The sequence below is a fragment of the Heptranchias perlo genome, chromosome 1 (assembly GCF_035084215.1).
Source record: "Heptranchias perlo isolate sHepPer1 chromosome 1, sHepPer1.hap1, whole genome shotgun sequence".
Classification (NCBI taxonomy): domain Eukaryota; kingdom Metazoa; phylum Chordata; class Chondrichthyes; order Hexanchiformes; family Hexanchidae; genus Heptranchias; species Heptranchias perlo.
The window spans coordinates 142095485-142112738 of NC_090325.1; the positions used below are offsets into that span (position 1 = coordinate 142095485).

The 17254-nt window shown below is 39.7% G+C and overlaps 1 protein-coding gene across 4 annotated transcripts in view; it reads left to right on the forward strand.

Moving 5' to 3' along the window:
* The window catches only part of lrba (LPS-responsive vesicle trafficking, beach and anchor containing), a 753934-nt gene that overhangs the window by 521535 nt on the left and 215145 nt on the right, over positions 1-17254 (forward strand). For all 4 annotated transcript variants that reach the window (XM_067992149.1, XM_067992164.1, XM_067992158.1 and 1 more), the window contains 3 exons: positions 5478-5595; positions 6723-6825; positions 8001-8116. In XM_067992149.1, coding sequence (XP_067848250.1) covers positions 5478-5595; positions 6723-6825; positions 8001-8116 — 337 coding nt within the window. The remainder of the gene's footprint in view (positions 1-5477; positions 5596-6722; positions 6826-8000; positions 8117-17254) is intronic.

The following is a 17254-nucleotide window of genomic DNA, read 5'->3' on the forward strand; positions in this document are numbered from 1 at the left end:
TTTATTTTTGTCTCCAGGCTAAGTCAACAGTTATCTAGTCAATATAACCCACACACTGTCTCTAATTGCTTTGCAGTTTTACATGTCTTTTTGAATTAATGGAGTATATTTTTCTTTCTAATCAACTACAAAGTTTCCTGAGGAACTTTGCTGTTACTTTGGAATGATTTGTGGAAGACTTAAAGCACAACCACAGTTCTACAATACTTGCAAAAGTGAAACAGACCTTTTTAGACACATCAACCTCGGTTCTGTAATTACTGAACTGTTGCTGTAACAATTAGATACTGTGATGATACCATGAAATAATAATTAAATTATAATTTCTCTGAAAATCTAATTCAGATATGCAGAAAAATTATTCCAGGTTACAGAATACAATTTATTTTATGTTTGGAGCATTGTTACTTTGCTCATTTATATAGTCCTTCTTTATAAAGCTGGGCATCCAAACAAAATTGTAATTTGAAATTTTAAGAAATGCAACCTCTTGAGATATCTGATTTTTGTAATTCAAAACATTTTATATGAGAAATCAAAACGTACGGCAACACCTATTTTTAATTGAATTTTAAGTTAGGTTTGCTATTTATTTGGTTGAGATTATTTTGCTTAGTTTAGCAACCTACCAATGTCACTAGATGAGAACACTGCTGTATTCCTGTTTCTAAACCAATGCACAGAAACAACATGAGTGTAAGAACATTTTATGGTGAATTAATTGGATGAAGGAGACATGCAAAGAGAAATATATTCTGGAATTTGTGACAAGATTTCATCAACTGCATTTTGGCAGCACTGGGGCAGAGCCCATGCCACAGTGGTACGTGCTCTCATTAAAAGCCAGATTTGTGTGAACGCTCATTAAATTGATGAACTCATTTGCTGATGGGAAATGACATCTCTGATTGTAAAGAAATGCATATGGAGTACAGAGAGGCCAGTCACCAGCACTAGATAAAGATGCAGTTACTTCAGTACCAAGCCACTGATCTGTAACACTGGAGCTCTTTGCTTTATAAAAATGTGGCCTAATGAGTGAAAGGCTGTTGCATGTAATGAAGCAGCATGCACCAATACTGTTTAACCTTCTGACCAATTATCTGATCAGTGCTCTGTGGATGGCAAATTGCAAAAACATTTTGCCTCGTGCATTTTATTTCTAGCACTAGCAAAGTCTCTTGAGGCTTCACAGTATGTATTGATGCTTTTTTGTACAGCAGCTCAAAAGGGCACCGAAAGGTTCAAAATGCAAATGTTCAACAGTCAGAGGCTTTACTAAATCCTTGGCACTCTTCTTGTTATACTTGCATTTTCTTGACTACTCTGAATCAGATGTTATAACTATTACATTCAATTCTATTTTCCATTATGGTTTACAGAATAAAATTCTAATATTCAGATCTATTTTATTGTTTTACAGAATAAGAGAGGGTTGTTTATTTTGTTCTAATTAAATGGGGAAGAATTGAGAGAAGTGGTCTTAAAAATAAATTGGTTTGCAAATGAAAGTAATAGATAATGCTTTAAAATCAAGCTATAAACTCTATCTACACCTACTGCCTCATGCTTTATTAGTAATGGGAACATTTTCTGTTTTCCAATGCATGAAATATTGGTGAAAGGATACTATTTTCTCCTTTTTGTTAATCATTTTGCATGGGCTATAAATTCACAAAGGGCACACAGTTCATTCTGTACTACTACTTGTTTAGTGTTGCTGAAGTTTCGGTGAGATGACAAGATTGCTTTATTGTAACAAACTGATGAATCCAAGCTTCTGTTTGGATATCAACAGATATGATAGTACTTGGATGATTTTAATAAGCAACCTTGGAAATGCTCCCTTCAAATGTCACCACTGATAATCTTCATCCTCATGAAACAAATTGTTTTTTTTTGGTTTTCAGCTAATGTGCCTTTGACAAAAGAGAAAATTAGGTGATTGAAGCTCAATTTGTAACATGTTATTAACCATTTCCACATGAATAGATCAGTAAAAGGATAATGGATGAGGGTTTTATTATTACCTTTCTGGTAAAATGAAGTGGTATAAAAGATAAGGTGATGAGATTAATGAACATAAGGAAGAGGTGCAATCAATCAAAATCCAACAGGGAGATGAGATGACAGTATTTTAGATTTAAGAGATTCTTGTGAAGGTAGCTCTGAAGGGACCCACATACTTATCTAAACTTCATTTGTATAGGCTGCCGTACCTTGCCTGACGAACCTTATCAGCTTTGTTTGCTCATAGAAATGCAACTAAAGTGCAGCTCTTGTTGCAGTCACTTCTTGAGGCTATTTTTCTCTAAGCAGGATTTCAAATGGAAGCGTAGAGCAAAAAGGGAAGTCCCAGCTAGTGGCAATATAAATTATTTACAGGCAAGGGGCTCTGAGGTGCATCCGTCCAGTACAAATATTACATTACAAAATAAGAATTTCAGACTGTCATAAATCTGTCTGATGTGGCAGCATTGAATAAAATAGTTTTGGTCGTCCTAGAGACATCAATTTGCCAGTCAGTGCTTCATGTATCAAAGGGTGTTCTTAAGGGAACCCATGAAAATATCAATATCATGGTTAATATAAATGAAATTAATTTTTAAAGCTGGGCTAAAGGTTGACACCTGAAAAATTGCATTACTTTGCAGAAGAGAAATTTCTGTCTTAGAGTGAAATTTGAGGTCAAAGGGGCAAGTAATTTTCACAATCTTCAATGAAACCAGTGAAATATGAACTTCATTGTCACTGAGCCTCTAAGCGATTAGGTAAAATGACTTGATATATCATTTGTTGCTGGTTTATCATCTCCAGCAGTAATTGAAAGAGAAAACACAAGATTTTAAAAAATGGTTGAGTAATGAGGAAATGGGTCACATTGCTTTTAATTTTTTTACAATTTCTGACATTGAACTGTCTGGAACAATGAGAGTAAATTAAAATAATTACTCTGATAAATTGAGTTTGTAGCCTAATTATAAATTTGCTGTGAATATTTAGCCCTTAAGCTGTGCCCAGGGAGAAATTTACTCATTTTCCACAGTCCTATTTTATAACTCAAAATGCCAAAGATATTTTAGTACAATACTTTAAATGGAAGCTGAAATACAAGATACCTTCGAAAATGTCAGAAATATTACTGATACTAATTATCTGTACATTGATCCACTTGAATTGCTGTTTTTATTATGTGCCATATATCCAGTAATTGATCATTTATATCATAAAAACTCCTTGTATTGAATTTATATGATGACATGTTAATTTCACAAGAATCATAGCTATTGTTCATGAATAGTTCCAGAGTAGTTTTCTTTAGGAAGGGGAAGCTAAATAAACCAAATAGGATCGGATTGCTCAGAGAATGATGATGATCTGCCTGCTTATTGGCACTGCCCTAAGTAAACACTCTTGTAGTTGGTAGAACACGGAAGTAAAGTGAAGTCAGAAAATACATACCTTTTGAATTAAATAATTTATAACTTGCTCTATATCGTTAGTGTATTACTTAATTGTATGGATATTTACTGCAAACCATTTTTTAAAATCGATCACTTTGAAAGTGATGTGGAGTAGGTATCTTGTATTTATAATATCTGACCTTTCTTTGATTTTTTTTTCATGCAAACTATTAGCATGGTCCAATAAGGAAACAGTTCCTTAAATATACCAGCCTTATTTACTGCATTGCTTGTATTTTTGGTAGCATGCACAATGCATTTTAATGCATTGCTTCAGTTGAGTAAAACAAGGCGTAAACACTCAGTCATCTCAACAAGCTAATTGTTGATAAAAGCATAGGACCACTCACTCAAATGCTTTTAAAAAAAAGTTGCACCATTTTTTTTCCCTTTACTGCACCTTTCAAATGGTTATCTTGTGCATGCCATTGCAGAGCAAAGGCAGTGATGCAGTTTCTATGGCAACTGGTTCAGTGGAGGCAGAGGCCGTCATCTGGGGTACTGTCAGTGTGAGAGTGCCAGAGACCTAAAAGTCCCAAAGATGGGCTGCTTCCACCTAATCCAGTTTTAATTGAACTCCAGAGACTTTGATGTGAAGCTGCAGATCAGGCAGATACTATTCCAGAGAGGAATCAGACTTGCTTAGCCAGGCCTCAGCTGTTCCTCACTACTGTCACCTTGTTTTAATGAGTACTTTAAGAAACTCTTATCATGAGCCTTCTTCTCCTGTTAGTCCTATCTGAATATTTTTGATTAATGCTCTCTTCTACACAGTGGCAGAAAAGTGGCCCAATCCGGTTGTCCCTTAACACCTTCATAATTAGGCTTTAAAATAAAAGGCAAAACTGGAGCAACAAAGACACAAAGTGGTTTCAGGCTAAGGATAGGATTAGTTTGAATTGTGCAGGCAGACTAAGCATCTGTGTCTGTCAGCTGAGATGACAGGCATTGTAACGAGTTACTCTGACAACCACTAATTCCATGGAGAGATTATGCCGAGTTCATTTGCAGTTTTTTGTTTAGGTTTAGCTGACAAAATGATACTTAACCTTTTACATAGGCAGCGTATTGCTTTGAACGTTTCTGTATATGGGATTAAAAGGTTTCGATCAGTATAAGAACCTATTGCCTTTCATTCCTCCAAGTGATTTAATGAAAATGCATTTTAGAAACTAGATTTTTTTTCTTTTTGATAAAGGAAGAAGCTGTTTCTAAACACTAACACATTAAAAAGCATGGTCTTAAAATAACTTCCTTGAGAATTAAATAATTTAGAACCTTTGTGTAAATCTATGTGCATCAATGTGAGTCATTCTGCTAATAGTTTAACTGGAAACATTAGGTCTGTCCGTCTCCTACACATTCAGCTTACTGTGTTTTGTTACTGTGCTTGAAATATTCAGCTTTACCAGAAACAAAAATATAGCTGTCCTTGGCATTTTTATTTTCCATTAGTTGCATCAGTAAACTATAGACATTAATTGCTTAAAACATTGCATGATTTAGTGTAGAAGGATCCCTGAAGACTCTGAAGGTATTTCTATTTTTAACCAGCAATTGTAGTGTGTGTGTGTGTGTGTGTGTGTGTTTGTTTGTTTTTATATATGTATTTAACCAGCTTGGTCACACTAATTTTAAATTTAGTATTACATCATTCAGATGCAACATGTTACAAATGACATATCGCCAATTGTATATATTAATATGAGGGTGTTTTTGAACTGTGTACGTGGTTTGCACATCAACATACTGAACTGTTTAATAAATAATAATGCAACATCTGAGATATTTTTCATGTATGCTTTTTCATGAAAGATCCATCAGGCAATCACATTCCTTTAACCATTTGTTTCTGTGGCCTCACTCAGATTTGAAAGAAACTATACAATCCATTTAAATTCTTCAGTTAAACTGTTCATGTGCTTTCATTAATAAAACAGAAGCTTATTAGAAACACTTCATATATCTATTCTCCCTGCAAGACTAGCTATTTCTTTCCATCTTTATTCCTAGATTTTGACATATACTGAAGGACTTCATGGAAAATGGCTGTTCAGCGAAATACGTGCTATTTTCTCCAGGCGATATCTGCTACAAAATACTGCACTGGAAATCTTTATTGCCAATCGAAGTAAGTCCTACTCTTAAAATGGTCCATGGACATTATTTCTTTTAGCTGGTATATTTCTGCTTAAATATTTAAACTATCTGAAGTTATTACAACATTTGTTCCTATAAATCCTATAAACTGAGTTTGTGGTACTCTTGGAGAGATTTGTATGTGAAACAATTTCCATGCTTTCTGAGTAAAGGATGAAAATATAGTTATGTTTAGTAAACACTATTTAAAATTCACCTGAAGGATTCAAGTTGTTCTGCTAAAGGAGCCACATTTAGAGCTGCAGAAGTTGTGATTTCAGAGTGGATGCTTAGCATCTCTTACAATAGTTTTCACTTTGGAGATAGCCATTCAAATGATTCTTGCACTTATTCCCAATAAACTTAATCAGATTATTTTTCCATAATAATCAATCCTGAGCTAATAATTCATAAGAGAATTGTATATGGTGTATAGCTATTGAATTGTGAAAAATAGGTTATCAAATTTGTTCATTTTCTAGAAAACTATGTGCCTTCATTATAAGCTATATAGGTTCAGTAAAAATCACTGGTGCAGACAAGCTGCTGTTATTTTTATAATTAAATGATCCTGTTTAAAAATATAGATAGTCAATTGACAGGTAATCAAAATGTTCTTCAAAAAAATTCTGAAGTAGTTCAGATTTCCAAAATTCAAGCTAAAAGTGAACCTCCGGACTGTATAGATTTCATACTAAACATACTTGTTGGAACACCTCCAAAAAAAAGTATAACATTGTAACTAAACTCTCCTTTTGTGAAATGGTTAATGGATCTGTTGACCTTGCACGAGTTAAAATTGTGACACATTTTTCCACGAAATCACCGAAGTAGACAACTCCAACTTTGTGATGATGTCCATGCAGCAAAGTTTGTTTAAATCCATGGTCATGTTTGCAGCAGGAAATCTTTTTTGGGAATGGATTTCAGCAGAGAAACGGAAATAACCCGTTGCCCATTGAAAACTGTGATTTATGTGTAGACAAAGGGGCTTGCAATTCTGCATCTGTTATATATCTAATTGCAAAGAGATGTTCTATTAAACAAAAAATACAATATAAATCACAGAAGGTGATGTCATGTTAAAAAATGTTCTTTTATTGTTTGTTTCTTTGGCAGCTGCTGTCATGTTCAACTTCCCAGACCAAGCTACAGTGAAGAAAGTCGTTCACTGTTTGCCCCGTGTTGGAGTTGGTACAGGTTTCGGGCTACCCCAAACCAGGTATACAACCATCTTATTCAAAATATGCATTTATTTCTCGTGATATTATCATCACAGAGCATTCTTCAAAGTAAGTTTTTTTTTTTTGTTTTTTTTCTTTGTACCTTTTGGTTAAAAATATATTTAGAGGAATGTGCTGGATCATTATTATTTTTATTGTTGTAGAAAGAAATTTGGCTCTTCGAGTTCAGTGCTTTAGGCTTGTAAAAGTACATACCCCCAGGATATTGTGTGTGTTAATATGTCCAAAGATGAACCAGGAACTCAAAACCAAAAACTGGAGTTATTTTATTGCTTAAAAAAAGTTTCATTCATTAAAATGCGCCATGCATTTATTTTGTCATATAGTGTATTAATGCCAAATCCATAAATCAGTGCTAAAATGGCACTGCATTGTGTCAGCTTGGCCTTGTTGAACTAATTGAACTAGCGCAGCTGTGAAACTGAGCAAACTGCCTTTCGAAAGTAAAGAAGAATGCGAATCATGCCATATGACAATATCCAGTTGCTGTCAACTATAATTTTTGTCAGGCCCCATTCTGTTTGTGTTGAATGTTTTCAGATGCCATGAGAGAGACTATTAAAATTGTGCTGGGGAAAGTTAAACAGAATGATTAAAACCATGGAAAAGTCTAGTGATTTCCTAGTGGTATTCTTTGATAAAGCTCATTTACATTACGACCATGAATTCACGTTAGTTGTGAATTTGCAACTGATTCTCAGTAAAGCTTCGAGCAAACCGGGTCAGATTGCTGACTGGTCTGAGTTGAGAGTAAAAACTACCACTTTTATTTAATTTCAAAGAAACTGTGAATTAGATTTACTTCATCTTTGCCTGAAATGAGTGCAGTTTTAATTTCTTCTTCTGCAGCAAAAGACAGTACAGTGGACTAATATTTTAACTTTGCTTATCCAAATTGAATATGTTGGTGATGTGTACATTTAGCAACTGCAATCCATTTTCTATGTTCCACTAAGATTTGAGCCAAATCACCTACAATAGGAGGGCAATGGTTGTATTAGTCCACTGGAAGAATTAAATTATAATTTTCTATTTTAAGTATATGCAACCGCAAAAGACAATTTTTAAATAATGTAATCTATAAATTTACCAAGATCCAAGGAATAAGAAATGCTGCAATGTTTTTGTTATTTTTGATTTTCTTACTGACCAGACGGATCACCCTGGCTAGCCCCCGGCAACTTTTTAAAGCGTCCAATATGATGCAGCGTTGGCAGCGGAGAGAAATTTCCAACTTTGAGTACCTCATGTTCCTCAACACAGTAGCTGGTAAAGAAATACTGAAGCTTTTATTTAAAATAATGTTCTTTGTAAATGTTGGATTGTAAGTACATGGAATTAGATACGAGGGTTCTACAAACTTACATCCTAGCAACTAGGAGGCAGAAAGTATCATGGTATGAAAGCAGCTGCAAACTTGAGTCTGAAATGTTTTGAGGCAGGCGTTCAGATTAGCTCTGAAAGCAGACTCTGCTCGTCTGTTGGAAAATGTCCAGCATGAAACTGGAGGAAATCTGACGAAAATTTACCTTTAAGGAATATATAAAAGATCTGAGTTTCCACTATCTTTTAAGGGGAAATAGTAGCCCATTATCTTTTTAGAGACCACAAATTCCTGTTGAATGGAGTGAGAATTTAGTTCTACTTTATCCTCCTTCACCATATGCAAAGTCTACATTAAAAAAATTCTTTAAAAGTGTCCTTTTCATCCAGTAGTCCTCAGTGTAGCAAAATTAAAATGAGAAACATAGGTAGGTACAGGATTGGTAAGCACTATGTCATCTATTTGGCTGGTCCCAAAACTAATAACCTCAATTATCTGTTCCCCAAAATATCTTTCCAATAGGTTTTCACTCTATTTTCTTCTACTTCCTCCCTGGGTAGTCCATTCCTCACATTCGGCACATTCTGCGTAACACAGTTAAATCTAAACTGTCCATGTAGCTGCCCTGATTCTAGAGTTTGTGGCAATCTCAAACATATAATTGGGATTCAATTTAGCTATTCCTTTAAGAACATAAGAAATAGGAACGGGAGTAGGCCATACGGCCCTTCAAGCCTGCTCCGCCATTCAATCTGATCATGGCTGATCTTTGACCTCAACTCCGCTTTCCTGCCCGATCCCCGTATCCCTTGATTCCCCTAGAGTCCAAATATCTATCCATCTCGGCCTTGAATATATTCAATGACTCAGCATCCACAGCCTCTGGGGTGGAGAATTCCAAAGATTCACAACCCTCTGCGTGAAGAAATTCCTCCTCATCTCAGTCTTGAATGGCCGACCCCATATCCTGCAATTATGCCCTGTAGTTCTGGACTCTCTAGCCAGAGGAAACAATCTCTCAGCATCTACCCTGTCGAGCCCCCTCAGAATCTTATATATTTCAATGAGATCACCTCTCATTCTTCTGAACTCCAGAGAGTATAGACTCATCTTCTCCTCATAGGACAACCTCTCATCCCAGGAATTAATCTAGTGAACCTTCGTTGCACCGCGTCTAAGGCAAGTATATCCTTCCTCAGATATGGAGACCACAACTGTACGCAGTACTCCAGGTGAGGTCTGACCAAAGCCCTGTACAACTGTAGTAAGACTTCCTTACTCTTGTACTCCAACCCCCCTGCAATAAAGGCCAACATGCCACTTGCTTTCCTAATTGCCTGCTGTGCCTGCATACTAACTTCTTGTGTTTCTTGTACGAGGACACCCAAGTCTCTCTGAACACCAACATTTAGTAGTTTCTCACCATTTAAAAAAAATTCTGTTTTTCTGTTCATCCTACTAAAGTGAATAACCTCACATTTCCCCATATTATACTCTATCTGCCACCTTCTTGCCCACTCACTTACCCTGTCTATATCCCTTTGCAGATTCTTTGGGGTCGATTTTCGGATGGCCGAGCAAGTGCGTTGGGGGCGGGGTGGCTCCTAAAATGGCGGAATCCCGGAGCGGGTTTGGAGCCCAGCTCCAACCTGCTGACTTCCGGGTTCCCCGATGACACTTTCAGTGCGCGTGCAGCTCCCGCATGCGGGACTCCCACCGGCAATTAAAGCCGGCGGGATGCTACTTAACATTGTTATTTAGATACTTGAGGTACTTGACAGACCTCATTGAGTGGAGATTTTGGCAGGGGTGCAATTTTGAAGGATCCTCAGCGTGTTTTCCATGCTGTGGGAAACACTCCCTGTTGGAGCAGATGTGTTTCAGCCACCAGACTGTGGGAGATGCAAAGGATTATTTGACAGTTGTTGGGGGGAATACCTCATTTATTGCAGCAGGGCACTCTGTCACTTCAGACAAAGTTTTGGCTGCAACACCTTTGTCTTTCCATTATTATTAATTTATATCCTAAACTCTACTGTGCAAACACGTTTACCTACTTTGCGGACCCCCTCAAACTCTCTCCGTCAGGATGGGGGGGGGTTGCCATAGCTGCATTCATCACTTCATCCGGGGACGAGCAACATCACCAGCCTCGCCAGGCATGCCGTCCACCTCCGCCACATGGAGCTCCACAACACAGGCACCTGCGCAAAATAGCCGTGCAACTACACATTCACCCACTGTAGAGTGACCCAATGGGTGGCATCAAGTGTGGATGTTCATGGTGAACCTCATGAAAGGGACTTATTACACAAGCCAATCAAGAATGGCCAAGACGTGGCAGTAGTGGTGACAATAATAATATTTAATGTGCCATTAACAAAAATCGAAGATAAATAAAAAACATGACAAACCGTCAAACACCCTTGTCCATCTCCGTTGTGCTCACAAAACCTTCGCCTTACGCTTCCGACTACTCCTACGTGGTGCTTCCCCTGTGGCTGCAGCAGAGGTCGTGGCAGGTTGCTCTTGTTCATGCCCTGACCGATTAGATGCTTTAGGCCGACGCCCTCTGGGTTTCAGTGCCCATGAGGGCCCCTCCAAAGACTGCTCCACCTGCACCTGTGCAGGGGCAGACTCGACCGCCTGGAGAGGAGGCAGCATTGCGGGTACTGGTTGAGAGGGGGGCAACGGGTGAGACATGGGAGTGCTTTGAGTGGCGTCCCCACTTCCATGCCTCCTTTCGCCATCATCCTTATGGGACAGGCCCACATCACTCCTACCATCCGGCTGGGCGACAGTTTGGAGGACATGCGTGAAGCCTTGAACGGCCAATGCTAGTGTATCTGCCTGCCTGTTTAAGGCGGCAAAAAGTTGCTCACCCTGAGTCTGAAGGGCCATTGTTAGGGCCTCAGTGGACTCATTGTTGAGCCGTGCTTGAAGCTCAATGGAGACTAGCCTTCCCTCCATCGCAGACATTCCCGCACTTACCCATGACACTATCTCAGAGACGCCCTCACGTCCCTGTGACACTATCTCAGAGATTCCCTCCTGTACCTGTGCCACCATTCCACTCATGCATGAATTGGACTCCTCCATCCTCTGCGCGATTGTGGAGAGTATGCATGGCACCTGTTCCAGCACCTCACAAATGTGCTGCTGCCCCTTGATAATTCTCCTTTTAAAGGATAGCCCCCAGGGTTCAGCATCTGTGTCCAGCTGAGCAGAGCCAGGAGAAGAGTGCTCCCACCGACGCGGACTCTCCACAGCTGCCCCTGCCACCAGTGTCTCCTCGTGCTCATGTGCATGGTGATTCACCATGTGCGATCACAACTAAGTGAGGACGGGGACTCACCGAGGTGTGTGTATCTGCGCTGGTGGATGGTTCGCTCAGATGTGATGGTGCCCCCCTCAGAGGCCAGCAGGTCCTCTGAGGAATCACCCTCCGCCGTCACGGCGGTCGCTGAAGGCCCTGTAAGAGAACAGAAGACAATATTAAGCATGATGACAGATGTTGAGGTGCTGAAGATGGCAAGGCATGTTAACATCATTTGCTATTGTGAGTGCTGAATGTTAAAGTTCTGTCACCGGATGTTTGTGAGGATGACCTGATGTTGCGGACCCCCTCCAGTCTTCGCCCTCTCCCGTGCATTCTGGGCACTCTTCTCCTATAAGGGGAGAAAGTAGATTGAGTTGATTGAGTGATGGAGACGTGGCCAACCACTGAATGCATTGGTTTGGATGAGGCTGACCGTGAAAGAGATGCATCAGAGGGTGAGTATGAGACAGTGCCATGACATTGTATGAGGATTGGGTTGAGTGGTAGTGGTGGGATGAGTACTGGGGAGGTGAGTAAGTGCAGGTAAGTTGAGGATGAGGTTTGAGTGGGTGTGAGGAGTGATGTGATATAGTGTTGGCAGTGCAGAAGGAGCTGTGGGGTGGCAGGCGGTGATGTGGAAAGCAGAGTGTAGGAGAATGAGTAAGTGTACTCACTTTGGCTGAGCAGGTTAAGTCATTGAAGCGCTTCCTGCACTGGATCCATGTGCGGGAGACTTTGCTGCTGCTGGTGACCTCCTCTGCCACCTCGAGCCAGGCCTTCTTGGTGGCAGAGGCAGGCCACTTCCTCCCATCCACTGGGTAGAAAATAACCCCCCCCTCCTCACCCCATTCAGTAGGACCTGGAGTGAGGCATCGTTAAATCTGGGGGCAGCCTTTCCCCTGGTCTGCTCCATTCTGTACTTTTGATTCTTTGCTGCAGGAGCAGCATAGGAGGACTGCCCCTTTAAATAGGGCTCCTCCAGCTGACAGCCTGTGATGCGGGTGCGCAGTCCGCCCACTGCGCAGGTTGACGATGGGAAATCCGGAAGCCATGGTAAGTGCCTTTAATTTACCCGCGATCGCGTGGGGAACAGATCGATTTCACTGGGCGGGTTACCCATGTGCCCAATCGCTCCCCCCCGCTGCTATCCCGCCTCCCTGGTAATATCGGGGCCTTTGTGTCCTCCTCACAGCTTACTTTCCCACCTAGCTTTGTATCGTTAGCAAACTTGGATACATTACACTCGGTCCCTTCATCTAAGTCATTCTAAATCATTAATATAGATGGTAGATAGCTGAGGCCCAAGCACCGATCCTTGCAGCACCCCACTAGTTACAGCCTACCAACCTGAGAATGACCCGTTTATCCCTACTCTCTTCTGTCCTTTAACCAATCCTCTCTCCATGCTAATATATTACCCCCAACCCCATGAGCCCTTATCTTGTGTTGCATCCTCTTATGAGACATCTTATCGAATGCCTTTTGAAAATCCAAATACACTACATCCACTGGTTCCTCTTTATCTACCCTGCTAGTTACATCCTCAAAAAACTCTAATAAATTTGTCAAACACGATTTCCCTTTCATAAAACCATGTTGCCTCATGCCTAAGCATATTATGATTTTCTAAGTGCCCTGTTACCACTTCCTTAATAATGGCTTCCAGCATTTTCCCGACGACCGATGTTCGGCTAACTGGCTTGTAGTTCCCTATTTTCTCTCTCCCTCTCTTCTTGAATAGCCGGGTAACATTTTCTACCTTCCAATCCACTGGGACCGTTCCAGAATCTAGAGAATTTTGGAAGATCATAACCAATGCATTCTCGATCTCTGCAGCCACCTCTTTTAGAACCCTATGATGTAGGCCATCAGGTCCAGGGGATTTGTCAGCTTTTAGTCCTATTAGTTTGTCCAATACTTTTTCTCTAGTTATATTAATTGTTTTAAGTTCCTCACTCTCATTTACCCCTTGGTTCCCCGTTATTTTTGGTATGTCTTTTGTGCCTTCTACTGTGAAGACAGATACAAAATATTTGTTTAACACATCTGCCATTTCCTGATTCCCCATTATAATTTCTCCTGTCTCAGCCTCTAAGGGACCCACGTTTACTTTTGCTACTCTCTTCCTTTTTACATATTTGTAGAAGCTCTAACAATCCTTTTTTATATTTCTTGCTAGTTTACTTTCATATTCTATTTTCTCCCTTTTGATCAATTTTTTGGTCAACCTTTGTTGGTTTCTAAAACTCTCCCAATCCCAGGCTTATTACTCTTCTTGGCAACATCTACAGGCCTCTTCTTTCAGTCTAATACTATCCTTAACTTCTTTAGTTAGCCACAGGTGGATCACTTTTCCTGTGGAGTTTTTATTTCTCAATGGAACGTATATTTGTTGAGAATATTGAAATATTTCTTTAAATGTTTGCTATTGCTTTTCAACTATCAAACCCTTTAATTTAATTTCCCAACCTACCTTTGACAACTTGCCCTTCACACCTAGGTAATTGGCTTTATTTAAGTTTAAGACTCTAGTTTCTGACTTAAGTACATTACTGTCAAACTCAACGTGAAAGTCTATCATATTATGATTGCTCTTCCCCAGAGGTTCTTTTACTGTGAGATTACTAATTAACCCTATCTCATTACACAATACAAGATCTAAAATAGCCTGTTCCCTGGTTGGTTCCATGACGTATTGCTCTAGGAAACTGTCTCGAATACATTCCATGAACTTGTCTTCGAAACTACCTTTGCCAATTTGATTTGCCCAGTCCATATGCAGATTAAAGTCCCCCATGCTTACTGCATTACCTTTGTTACAAGCTCCTATTATTTCATGATTAATACTCTGTCCAACGATATAGCTACTATTAGGGGGCCTATAAAACTACTCCCACCAGTGTTTTCTGCCCCTTGTTATTTCTTATTTCGACCCATACTGATTCTACTTCCTGATCCTCTGAGCCAAGATCTTTTTTCACTACTGTCCTTATGTCATCCTTTATTATTAGGGCTACATCCTCTTTTCATTCTGCCTGTCTTTTCTAAATGTCATGTACCCTCGAATATTTAGTTCTTAACCTTTGTCATTTTGCAACCATGTCTCTGTAATGACTATTAGATCGAACCCATTTATCTCTATTTGTGCAATTAATTCATCTGTCTTGTTACGAATGCTCTGTGCATTCAGATAAAGAGCCTTTCATTTTGACTTTTTACCATTTTTTTCCTGTTTTGATCTTACTTGTTGTTGCACTATAATTGGTAAACTTTCTGTCCCTTCCTGCCACACTCAGCTTATCTTTATCCAAGTCACTACACTGTCCTATTGTCTTAACTTTTCTTATTAGATTTCTAAATTTCCTCTCATCTGACCCCTGAATATTCTGTAGAGTAAACAATCCCAGACTCTTCTACCTGTTCTCATAGCTCAGATGCCTTAAGATAGGTATCAGTTTGATTGCACTGCCGCCATGCCTGGGTATCCTGCTGTAGTACAGTGAGCAGAATTGTACACAATTGTCCAGTTGTGGCCATATCAGCACCTTGTACTCATTATCACATCCTGGAATTTGTGCTCTATCCCATTGCCTACCAGCAATTTATCAGTGTACAAATTAAAGCATTCAGTTCATAACTCTTAAGTTCAGCCTGACGACTCATTGGAAGCAAGTGTTCCAACATACTGTACCAGTATAAAGGATAAGCTTTGTTAGCTTTTGATCATATTCCTGCATGAGAAAAATAAATGGTTAAGAGTTGACAGTCTATCTGTTTCATCCCTTAGAGTGCACCTCCTTTCAGTTGATTCATGTAACACTATTGCCTTGACTAATACTCAGATCTTATTAAATATTAAAATACACTTGAACCTTGAGTATGTGGCCTTTTTACATGCTGTTCTGGATGGAGGACTTGCTTGGAAGTGAGAAGCTTTGAGTAAAAATGGGGAAAGAAGATTGATTTTAGTTAACAAACCTTGCAACTGAAATTCCTGTGTTTGGTATACTGGGCCTCAATGCCCTTGGAATAGGGTGAAAAAAATCATAGGAACAGGGGTAGGCCATTCTGCCCCTCGAGCCTGTTTCACCATTCAATTAGGTCATGGCTGATCTGTACCTCAACTCCACTTTCCTGCCTTTGATCCATATATCTATACAGTTACCCTTGGTGAAGTGTGTATGTGGACATCAGAGAGGATAGAGTTAGGCTTGGTTGTGACCCACCACATGGTTGAATAGCCTGCCAAAACTCACTGTCGAGGCCCAGAGATGAATAATGGCCATGTGGGAGAGGTACAGGAAGCTCAATACCTCACCCATTTAGCTAATACATGTGAACTTGGATAGTGAGCATTTTTTCTATGTCAGTTTTTTTTTCCCTGAAGGTCAATGACTTTGGGACAGGGGAAGAAAATTGGCAAGGAAAAAAAAATTATGAAACTAACAAAAAACTAAATACAATTGATTGCTGTCTGATTCAAAAATAATATACTCAGACTTCATTAGTATAAATTCTAGGGAATCTGCAAAATAGTTTCCAAGGGTTCACTTTATTGAGCTTCAAAGCCCAATATTAATTTTAATGATTTTCAAGGAAAACTGTATTGCCATCATGGATGGTTCAAAATGACAGAATCTGTTATGAAGTTCTACTGTACAGCTCATTTGAAATGTGTTTCAATCAATTAAAGATAATATGAACTCCAGCCTTAATCCCTATTCTCCTAACTCATTCTGTGCCTTCTCCGGTGCATTCTCATCCAAGTAACTTCTCAGCCTTAGTGACATCTTCGCCTAAATTCCCCCTACTCCCTCTCTTCTAACTTTTCTGTATTCACTCAATCTCACCCTGCACATAAACACCCACACCCACGATCATTCTCTCAATCTTTCCCACCTTCAGCATTCTGATCATGGATGAGACCATCTTTAATGACTACCTCAAATCCCTCACCATCCACATATCCCTGCCTGCCTCCCTCCCCCCACCCACAACCATCACCTTCCATCCCTAGAAAAAAAACCTCTCTTCTCCCTCCTGCCCCAATCTGCTTCTGCAGCACATTTCAAAGTTCCCAACTCCTTGTTCTCTAGCTTTCCACCCACCACAACACTGCTGCAACTGTCAACCTACTCAGCACTTCTTTTAGTTCTGCTTTTGATGCCCTTGAAGTTACTTAAGGTATACCACCCCTGTCTTTCTTCCAATATAGTTCTCACCTCCATGACCATTGCCAACAATGCCATGTCACTCTCTCCACAGCCAAGTATTTCTTCCAATGCACAATCATTCTGGAGGGCAAAGACAATCCCGGAATCCTTATTACAATTACCAACAGCCTCCTCTAACCCCTGTCCCTTTCATCCTCCCGTCCAATATCGTGTGTGAGCTGTTTATGGGCTTCTTTGTTTCAAATATTGTATTTCTATGTAGCTGCTGCAGCTATTGCCCAACACTTGTCTTTTCCTCAAACCAGTCCTAATCCTGTATCATCATCAACAATTTGCATTTATAATACCTTTTAATATAGAAAAACAGCTCAAGTTGCTCCACAGAGGCGTAATCAGACAAAAATGGACTTTAACATTTTCCCATCTCCACCAACTCTAAGCCCTTGACAGACTCCGCCCTGCTATGAGACCTACCTTCTGCTCCTTTGATCTCCTCTCCAGTCAACTGGCTCTCCTTAGCCAATGTACACCAACATCAGAAATGACTCCGTCTGCATTGGTACTATACCCTGCTCCCCATTTCTTCAAAA